Raw genomic sequence first — 11,607 nt, 5'->3', positions numbered from 1 at the left:
TTCCCATCCGTACAATAATCTAGCAAGAAAGTTTTTTATGCCGCTAAATAGCATCACAGTGTTTGTATGCCATTAAATCAATGCGTCAATCGATGTTCTTACTAGATTGACCAAAAACGTTTTATTGTTGCTAAAGTTCTGAAATTAATAACTATAAGCCAAGTGAAGACGTCTTCTTTTACCAGATTAAAAGATCGTTTAAACATTATATCATCGGGTAAATATGTAACTTACATTTCGTTGTATAATGTTAACATTAATTTTTCGTGATCTTCAGGAACTATTCCTGCACTGCATTCAAAAATAAATACAATTTTGAATTCACTGCCATTTTATAATAACACATTTTTACGCTAGTTTGTAAATGAGAAGGTATTGACAAAAATATGCACAATGACCATAACACTGACCTATATAGTATCGATCGGAATAAAATATTTTATGGTTATGTTGTCATTTAAGTTTGAATTACCAGTGTAAGCATTGAGTGTTAGTTATATATTTTAAAACCAGGATAAATGAAGGTGATGAATATGTTTCATGTCTGACCATGATACCCAAGTGCTAGACATCATTATAAACTGACACATTGCAGAGATCTAAGTGATATGACCGAAACATTTAAAGCAACGGTACGAATACAAATCACATACACAAACACATACGACCAAATGAACAATGTACATTTGAACGAATAATTAGTAACAAAACAAAAGTGTATTCGATTGTTCTAATCATAGAGAGATCTTATTGAGCTTGAAGTAGCAAGCTTGTAAACGGTAAACAAAAACAAAACACACAACGAGCATGAAAAGGCAGGTTAGACAAAGATCTGAAGTATATAAAAATTTAAAGATATGAGATTCAAGGTCAAACAAGAAGTTAACAATGTTGCCGCAACGAGGCCATACTCCTTATCAACAAATAAACTTTGATAATAACTAATTTATTTATTCATATAAAACACCAACATATAGTTACATGATTCAAACGATCTAAATCAGATTGCATGACTAACATATTAAACATTACCAGGTACATAAACACTTCAGGGTTTTGTTTGAATATAAATTGAACTTATAAACTATAAACTATGCCTAACGAACAATCATTAGGTGTCTTAATAATTTACAATGGAAAATAATATTACAATTCAAGATAAAACAACAATAGCATATATGATATGTATCGATACATTACACTCTGTTATAATAGTTGTAAATAGCAATCTTCAAAGAAATTGATTATATATTTATATATTTTAATTGACCCACTTTCTCCAACTGGCATGGAACCACGTGGCCAGTTTCACTATATGTTGATTCACACCTACAGCATGCGTGACAGGTACAATTTCTTATTTTGAAATAAGTGACTAGTTTTCCCCTTTTAACGAACCACTTTACCCAATAATTTTCTTCTACCATCATTCAAGATAAAAGAACATGATATTTAGGCACACGCATATTATTTCGTTCCGCCAATTTGTTATATTTCAACTTTTTCCTTCAGAGGTTTGATATTGCGTTGATATACTCAAACGAATTATACCTAATCTTAGCATTAGTTTCTCACTATATTGGCGAATAGCATCTTACATAAGAGGTCATTCAAACTATAGTTCATCAGGTGCATTTTTCACTGCAATTCTATGCATTCATTTGGCGCAAAGGTACATTTTCGGCTCCTGTTTCACCATCTACATCAAATAAATAATAATATTCTTAAAGTTTTTTCCACTTTCTACTAAAGCAATCTTACTCAGATTATAACATTTGATCGTAAACGTGCTTCAATTGGCAAAATTACTAATTATAAATAGATTATAACAGTCTCCACTATATTTATAACATGGAACCTGAGAAAGGTTTCTGATAGCAGTGAACACATTTTGCGCAAGTCATATGCACTTTTAACCAGGAGATATTGAAAACATTAGAAGAAGCGAAAATATATGAGATAGTCATAAGAATGTTTTTGATGTACGGGCAGTAATAATAATGATCAGATTTTGACATATTTAGTTTTACTGCAATATTTTGGAAAGTTGTACCAATTGAAAAACACATACAAAATGACTTGAACGTTAACTATATCAGTATACAGCCATGAACATAATTACATATTTATTGATCGTATTGTGTCACAAACTTGTTTTTACCAGTTTTCAAATTCAGTGCTTTTTTGGCAACGTTAAAAATATTGATTTTCTTAATCAAAAAGAAGACTTTAACAGTTAACCGACTTGATTCCTGCAAAATTAAAATTTTAATTTTAAGGATCAAAAACGTTTTCTTTGCAAGAAAGCAAGTTAACTTACTATGTGTCTCACGTGATATATTATAAGGAACTTTGCACGTTAATTTTGTTATAAATTGTACAAAATATTTGCTATATTTGAAAGTAAATTTTCTCTAGCCACCCACTCAGGCAAATGCAGGAAGTGATAATTGTAAAAAGAAAAGGCAGCATTTTATCGGAATAAATGCACTTTCATAATGTCCATATTGCAAATCATACTATCGATTGGGATTATATCTGCTATTACTATATTGCAGAATTAATTGGTCACATAGACCATGTAACTTATTCACGAAATAATTGGAAACATATAATTGAACCAAACAATTTCGATATGCAAAACACATTGCAGAAACATCACAAAATGTTAAGCATAACACAGCTTAGCTAGATAAATATCATAATTATAAACAGCGCAATAATAAATTGGAATGGTAAATTACACAATATATTGAAGAACGCAATAGCAGCACATGAGTTTAGATAGTAGCACTAAGCTTTAGAAACGTTATCTTTACCTTCATTTGCCTTCACATTCCAAATTATTCCCAGTGAGATCTATTTAAGTTAGTGCTCCGTCTCCTAACGAAAACATAACATTCTCTTTCGCAAAGTTCATATCATTTATATTCAAATCTTACTATACTAACCAGCAAAATGTTGAGGTTCTTGTTGTTCGCTCGTGTTTTGTTCTCTTTCTACATATGCAGGAGTTTTAAGTCTTGTTCTGAAATCTGTATAAAATAAATAATTAAAATTTGAAAACTCGTCGGATTTTAGTATGCTGATTTTTTTAATAAAGAAAAATATTTTTTCAATGTAGCTTGCAACATAATAATGTTAAAGTTCAGAATACGAAATAATATTTTTTGTAAGAAAACAAGTAAAACTAAAATGTGTTGTAGTATTTGTTTAAAATTAAGTGTATGGAGCACAAAGCAGCGTTGAGAAGACAGCAGAATTAAAAATGTTAGGTTATCCACGTAGCATATATGTTTGAAACAAGCAAGGTGACTGCAAGGAAAACCTAATATTTAGGCAAGATGGGCTCTTATACCAGGGACACAACATAACCTAGAAGAAATTACACCACATGCCCTTATGACAAAGTCGCATGAATGATGAGGAAAATGTATCCCCAATTTTATAAATACTGGATGATGCTTTGGATCAAATAAAAGAAGAAGAATTTGGGGACGTACAAATGGATATCTTCAAGCCCTACCTACAACTGTGTAAACCATTGGTAAAAACCATTTGCGTGTAAACAAGCACCGAAGTAACTCAGACCCAAAACGATACAGGCGTCAACGAGAGATCACGAAAGAACCCTCATAGCTCAGAACAGTGAATAACCAGATTTTAAAAAATCAATGAAAACATATTAGCGGCGATTGCATTTTATACATTTAGAGGGAAGCTGTGTATGTGGGTATGTGTAGTTTGGGATTTTAACGTATATTTAACTATTTTCCACTCTTATTGCTTCGATGTCTGATGTCTAGCACTGGGGCATCGCGCCGCATACATGTATCATCATTACCTACCCAGTCACAGTATCATGACACCAGGCCTGCCAGGCCTAGCACTAAATTATTAATGCTAAGCGCCATGCGTGACATAAGTTAGTAACATTTTTATAAGTGTTGGTATGACTAAGCCAAATTTCGAGGCGGAAACTCTAAACTATAAGCAAACAGAGAGGTTCTTTTAGAGGAAATATACAAGAATATAATTGATTTTATATTGGAAAGAAGTTCCATATTGCTTATGAATTTGAAACCTTTGCTATATCTTGCAACATATTTATTTCATTTAAATCAATGATCAGCTGATTTAATTAGCTTTGGATGCCACTGGGAGTCTTTATACACACTTGCAAATACCTTTCAAAGATTTTCTCTGGGTGGTTTTCACAGAACAACATAACGATCGCTGCCATATGGATGTAATACCTGTATCACTTCTCTCAACTGTGTCATGTTTTAAGTATTTCAGTAATTATACAGCAAACGCATAAAATATGAAGCGTTCAAGCACCATCTCTATATAGGTATTCACATTGCTTCGTAAGTTTCGCCGATTAGTCTATACAATGAAAACGTTCATAGTAGAAACATTGTCAGATACAATAAATTATTATACCTTATGAAGACCCAATGCGGTAATTTTACACGGATTTTTAAAGCTTCTGAAAAGTCTTTCATTTTCAATATCCTGTGTCGTGACTCGAAAAGCATAAACTAAATAAATTCGTTCAGTCTTGACACAAACTCTTCCTCTCCTTCGTCCTTTTTCCTTTCGTTTATATATATATATCGTACAATCCTGATAAAGAGTGCACCAAAGTCATGTGAACTTGATCCAATTCCAACATCACTGCTGACTGAGTGCTTAGATCCAGCATTGCCTTCACTAACTGATGTTATTAATACCTCTCTCCCATCCGGAGAATTCCCATCATTTTTCATAACTGCCATTGTAAAGCCTCTGCTGAAGAAACCAACACTAGACCATAACGATTTAAAGAACTACCACCCAGTTTCTAATCTCCCATTCATATAAAAAATCTTATAAAAGGTTGTTCTATCCCAGCTTGTATCTCATCTAAATTCAAACAGTCTTTTTAGCAATGTACAATGTGTATATCGCCCTTGCCACAATACTGAAACTACTCTTCTAAAAGTAGTTAATGACATTCTCTCTGCGTTGTATAGAGGAACGATTACAGTCTTCACCCTCCTTGATTTGTCTGCAGCATTTGACACAATAGACCATGATATATTACTCACCGTCTCCAGCATGTATTTGGCATTAATGATACAGCTATACTGTGGTCCAAGTCCTACTTGATCACCAGGACACAAATTGTATCTGCAAATGTAATACACTCCAGCCCAGTTCATATGTGTTTTGTGGTTCCACAGTGGTCTCTTCTTGCACCTGTTCTCTTCATTCTGTATACTCAGTCGCTCTCAAGTGTCATAGATCATGATCCAGTGTCTCACCAAATGTACGCTGATGACACCCAAATATACAAATCTAGCCACCCAACTGAAGTTGATGCTACCATTTAAGATGTAGAGAGGTGCATTTCTGATGTGAAATCGTAGATGGCATGTAACAAGCTGCAGACGAATGATGATAAAACTGAGGTCATTCTGATCACAACACAAAGACTTTCTCATTCACATCCTTTACCTCACACAATTAGTACGAAACCTAGGTGTTACTCTGGACAGTACTCTCACATTGCACCAACATGTCATGAACACATGCAAGGCTGCATATCTTGAGCTGAGATGAATTAGCTTCAGTCGCAAATATCTTTCAGTTGATGCCACTAAAACACTTGTGTGTTCAATAGTACTTTCCAGAATGGACTATTGTAACTCAATGCTGTCTAGTTCATCTCAATATCAACTCCAGAAACTTCAGTAAGTTCAAAATACAGCTGCTCGGATCATACTTAGAGTACCACGATCAGAGCACACCTCCCCGCTGCTCTGTACCCTACACTGGCTATCCATTCGATCCAGAATCAAACACAAAATGTGTTCTCTGTGCTATGTTTCACTGTCGGACTCTTGTCCAACATACCTGTCTGACCTCACCCATGTGTACACACCAGCAAAATACTTACGCTCCTCTTCTAACAGTCGTATACTCATTATTCCAAGTATGAAAACAAAGTCATATGGACAGCGTTCTTTTGCATACCAGGGCCCAGAAACGTGGAATGAATTACCCACTGAACTTAGACACAAAGACACAGTGATCACGTTCAAGAGGGCTATCAAAACTAACTTATTTCGACAGGAAGAACAAACTTAAAGACCTAATAATGTTTCCTACCTTAAATATTTTCAGCATGTTTTTTATGTTTTCTAATTTCATGGTGTTTGTTTTTGTACTCATATCATTATATGTTGTTTATCTTATAGGTGTTGTCTAATGTTGTAAACGCTTAGAGCTTCTAAAGATTAGGCGCTATACAAAGTCCTCATTATTATTATTATTATTATTATTATTATATGAAGATATCAATAGTATATCAATTGATTATCACACTACTTTCATACCTAACCTGTTATTGCCAAAAGGTGAAAATAGTTTTTGCTTCAAAAGGAATACATTAGGGCCATTCATATAGTCGTGTTTTTTAAAGCAGCTGAAATAAAAAAATGCAAGCCAATGTCAGTGATTCAATATATCACTTCAAACATAGTCGTTCAGTTCCTGCACTGAGATGTGAACTTTTACTAGCTAAATTACATTACTTCTTGTAGTATATGTTAGTATTGCATTATCTTTAAACATATTAATTCAGATTATGTTTTAAACAACAATGAAATAATATGTTCAGCATTACACCAATCAATCAACTAGATGCTTACATGCACAAACCTATACAGTGTTCAGAATGAAATTAAAATCAGTGAGAAAGCCATCTTCAGTAAGTAATAATTTACCTTTCCTGAGCCTACACGTAAAGATGTGTATCCGTCTTGTTTCCTACGTCCAAGATATTTTAATTGCGATTCGCTAAAGCTGTTATTTGTTTAGGTACGGTAAATAAAAAAAAATGTTTTAACTCTATGCACTAGCCACCTATAACATCGGTGAAGAAGCTAAGCGATACAGATTTCAGTAGGCTTCGGCGAAAGCTCAATTAAACATATGTTCTATGCTCTCGGTGTGTGTGTGTGTGTGTGTGTGTGTGTGTGTGTGTGTGTGTGTAGATAATTGCTATTATTTAAGGATATAAAACTGAACTTACGTTTCCAAAGTAGTATAATTAGATTGGCGATCACAATGAATAGGACGATTGAGACTATCACAGCAATCACAACAATCCAGTAATTAGTTGTCTTCAGTTCTGGTATATCGGATATTGTTGGACTGTTATCTATAAAAGACATCAATACAGCTTCATATATACAATTGTAACCTTGTTTTATAAGTTTTTCGCATTATACATGCAATATTGTATAATGAGAACTTGCTGACAAAACTGGAAGGTTTCAAAACTACAACTAATTGCAAAACAGATAATCACAAATAAAAATATAGTGATTATAATCTGACAGTCTGTCTACACCATTACGCTTTCACGTTTGACATAAGTGATGGTACAAAAATTGTCCAGCGCCATACTGGTAAACAAAGCCTCAAATATATGCTTAAAACACAAAAATGGAACCCAATTTAGAAAGACATGCAACAGGTTAGATATATTTTAATCAAAATTATCAAAACTATCTTCCATTGTTATGGAGGTCACCGAGTTATACCACTTCAATATGGAGCCATGTTCCCTTGGAACTATCATGTCTAAAATATCCATATGTTTAGCACATGAGAATAATAATAGTCTACATTTACGGTTTTGAATAATTTGCCCCTGCCATTCACTTCCAGATATAACGTTTCGTTTGGCCTAAAAAGTGCGAGTAAACCCTCATACATTTAGTATTAGCATAATACGCACACCGTGTAGGCCCAGTGAAGTGCTATCCTTGGATTCTATAGGAGAATGCTTGATAATAATAGGCAGAAATAATATTTTATACAAATAATACTATCGTACAGGTTAAAGAATTTTAAATCGTTTTCTACGGAGATTCGAACACATGTCCGCGGATAAACGGCATCCATCGCCTTGCCTGCAGACACCAGTGCATATTTCATCACGTCAAAGCAAGCATCATCAAAAGAGGATGCTACTTAATCAGTGTTATATGCACTGGTGTTCAGCAGACACACTCGCATGGCGACCTATTAATTAATTATCATCTATCTACTGTCATTCCAGATTCCTATGAACGAAATCAAGGTATATAGGATTAGTTATAGAAAATTATAAATAAACACCCGATAGAACGGAAAGTGCTATCCTTGGATTCTATTGGAGAATGCTTAATAATAGTAGGTAGAATACTATTTAATACAAATGCTACTAACATACGGGTTAGATCAGTTGAAATCGTACTCTACAGTGATTGGAACATAGCTATGCGGGTAAATGGCACCTATCACCTTGACTTTACAGACCAGCCTATATTCCATCATGGCTAAGCACACATCATCAACAGAGTGTGCTACTTAATACATAGTATATGTACACTTCAGTACCAGACACACTCGTAATTAATTGTCATCTATCTACATAGTCATGCAAGATATAATGTTTATAAATATCGATGTAATAGTTGCGTAGTCAACACGAATGATACCTAAGAGGGTTTATGGTGTATTATGTAGCATACAATAAACATTTATTGCCGTAATTGTGTAAATGTAGACAGTTTCAATATTAATTAATTAACCAATTTCATAATTGGTGTGATTCAGTCAATAGGTAAAGATAACAACTTGCATCTTCCGTTATCTAGTCTTCAAACTTTTTTCTGAGCTCATCAAGTATGTTATTCAACTTCATTTTATTTCTCTTTTTGGTATTTATTATATTTCTTCATTGTATCTTACAAGACCAATCGCTCAATGTGTTACGGTTAATTATTTTGATAGTATCATCATCATCAATACTGCCGACTTTAGCAAAAACAAAAATCAAGCTGGACTTGTTGCATATTTGTTTTAGATTATAATTATTAGTCAAAATTGAAGTTTTTAGTAATAATTTTATATTAAGTTAAGCCATTTTAAGCAGCGTATAGGTAATGGCTTCTTTTACGAATTCTTTATATCTTCCTCAGTCAGGTAAGTATTAGTATCACTGACAGTTAAAAACAGTTGAAATATTCCAATTCAGACCTTGTCGCTTCTATAGTGGCAGTTTCTGATAACATTATATTAATCTGTAAAATTGGAAATACTGCCTAAAAGACCAAAGTAAAATTTCCAAACCTAATAACAACATTACTCGACACAGAAAATGCTGATGCATTATCATTGATAGATGGTAAATATTTCTTCACTTTGTTACTCTAATAGACGCGAAGAAAGAATAAGAAAATAAATGATTGCGGACATGAAATGAGTACAAGCAGATGCGTTAGTTCGATATTTGTATTATCTGTAATATTTTTATATGTAATATTCCAATGTTAATAACTTAACAAACCGTATGCCGTATGCAAACATGTAACCCTAAATATGAGTGAAAATCTTTACTTTATATACGCACATTATATATACATATGTGTGTGTGTGTGTGTGTGTGTGTGTGTGTGTGTGTGTAAGAACAGTTACTTTTACAAACATTATTAAATTACAGAGTTAAGTATAGGTCTACTAGTTAATCAACCTTTACCTTACATAAGCATATTATAAAAGGATTTCCACGCCTTTTTCAGTTAGAATCAGCTATTGCTGACATAACAAAGGTTTCAAAACCAATGTGACTTGACACTAATTAGAATCTATCTTAGAGCGTTTAGTTTTCTGTTTCTTAATAGTTTTCATGTTAGTTATAACCTTGTACAACTGGTGGCATGAAAAGGGTAGTTTTGTTTCCTTTGTTTGTTTTTTTTTAGTCTGGATTGTGTGATTTATTTACGTACAACTTTTCAAAGAGACTAAATTAAGAGATTAATCAAATCAAGGATATAATATTACAAAATAATATTTTTGCTTACGTAATTATGAAAATGCTACGAATCAGTCTACAGTCAAAATGAGGTAGTGCCTTTTCATAAATGTTTGAAATGAATCACAGATGTTTTTGCCAAATGTATACATTTGCTACAAAGCAAGCATGGGTCATAAATGGCATAGTAAACTATAGTCAAACAATGTTTTAAAATTGATTCACCATGTTTAAAAATTCAACCAGAAACCATAACTACATAACATCATTTTGTTTTTGAGTTTTGACGTGAAAATTAAATGTTTAGTCTTTTTATTTGTTTCTGTTTTTGTGCACGTGCGTTGTCCAGATTGATTTGAAATTAGCAAGAGAATAAACAAATGGTTCTACGAGATTGCACCTGTTCTGGGACATGTGATTTCTATCAAACGTGCGCTGCCTCTAATAGTATATCTAACAACATAAGAGCCCGATTTATGTTTGTTTATCTTTTTAAGTTTGAAGAACGTGCATATGTGTTTGGAATATCCTTCATAATGTGTTAAACCCATGAGAGTTAGAGAGCTTCAGTACTCGGAGTACATAGTATACGTTAGTCATTGCTTTTCTCCTCTAAGGCTGAAACTTAGCAGTATGACATTTGTAGCAATCATCACTCAAAGACAAAAATTCTGAAAAGACCATCAGCAATATAAAGTCAAGATATTGATAACATTACGACAAATTGTCTTTCTTACTAGAGTGTATGTAAAACGCTCAGAATATATGAGATTTGAATCAGTAACATGTTTAGTCAGTGGCATTGTCTTTTACGACGAAGTTGAAATATATCCAACGCTAGGGCATAACGGACGTACGACTAGCAGGAAAGTGGCCCTGTGTACAGAAGCTCTTAAAAATATAAAGCTAGTAGCGGCAAAATTGTTTTGAGTGAGTCGCGTTCAGCAGTGTATGACGTCTTAATGAAAGAATCAACATAAAGGAAAAACTTATACGATAGAAGAAAACGAATATGCCCTACTTCCACTTGTAGATCCAAGAGTGAAGTTTTCGCAGTTGTCCCATTCCGTTGAGTTTTTCACACACTTTAGCGCCTTACCCTCAATACAAACGCTATATCTACCAGCTTCTTTTCCAGGCAGTATTTCGATTGTTGTTTTGTTCTGTAAAAGAACATATCCGAAATGTTTTACTTGCTCTTCAAACAAATTTGTAATTTTAAATATGTTGTCCTACGCAAGACACAAAATTAAGAAAGGCGTATTCATTTTGCAGTTATGGTGCTACATGATACTATTAAGCTTTACATATATCAGTTCTCGTTCAGTTTTCACGTCTCAAGCAATGTATTCGCTAATACAAAACCTTCAGTCTAATATTCTATCAACACTTGGTTGATTTTGTTTCATTTCATTTGAAATTAAAGTATATAACAAGTTTATAGAGGCCAAGCTAGATATCAGATCGTTTGAAACATCTTGTTTAAACACACAATTTACAGATATTTGATAACAAGTCCTTTTTTAATCAACCATTTAACGTGAAACAACAATATAAGGTAATTTTTTCCCTTATACATTTAAATCCAGTAGGTTAATCCATTTTTAATATTTGTATACATGTAATACATAGTATGATCATTGAAGTGCTAATTGAAAAGATACATACAAATTATTGGAAGATACTTTCATATCACATTTGTTAACAGTTAGAATATATTATGATTGTACTTTATAAAAGAAATAAATTAACAG

At 33.1% G+C, this 11,607-nt stretch overlaps 1 protein-coding gene across 1 annotated transcript in view; it reads right to left on the bottom strand.

The window, feature by feature from the left end:
* Positions 1-930: 930 nt before the first annotated feature.
* The window catches only part of LOC149794220 (uncharacterized), a 40,038-nt gene continuing 29,361 nt past the window's right edge, over positions 931-11,607 (bottom strand). Inside the window, exons 5-8 of the mRNA XM_089968335.1 lie at positions 10,875-11,016; positions 7,082-7,210; positions 2,952-3,035; positions 931-1,699 (exon numbers count right to left, since the gene is read on the bottom strand). Coding sequence (XP_089824461.1) covers positions 1,650-1,699; positions 2,952-3,035; positions 7,082-7,210; positions 10,875-11,016 — 405 coding nt within the window. The 3' untranslated portion in view covers positions 931-1,649. The remainder of the gene's footprint in view (positions 1,700-2,951; positions 3,036-7,081; positions 7,211-10,874; positions 11,017-11,607) is intronic.

This window comes from Sinohyriopsis cumingii, chromosome 8 (assembly GCF_028554795.1).
Source record: "Sinohyriopsis cumingii isolate HCF-2022 chromosome 8, ASM2855479v2, whole genome shotgun sequence".
Lineage (NCBI taxonomy): Eukaryota > Metazoa > Mollusca > Bivalvia > Unionida > Unionidae > Sinohyriopsis > Sinohyriopsis cumingii.
The sequence above is the reverse complement of the archived record's forward strand: the minus strand, read 5'-3'. Positions and strand labels throughout refer to the sequence as shown.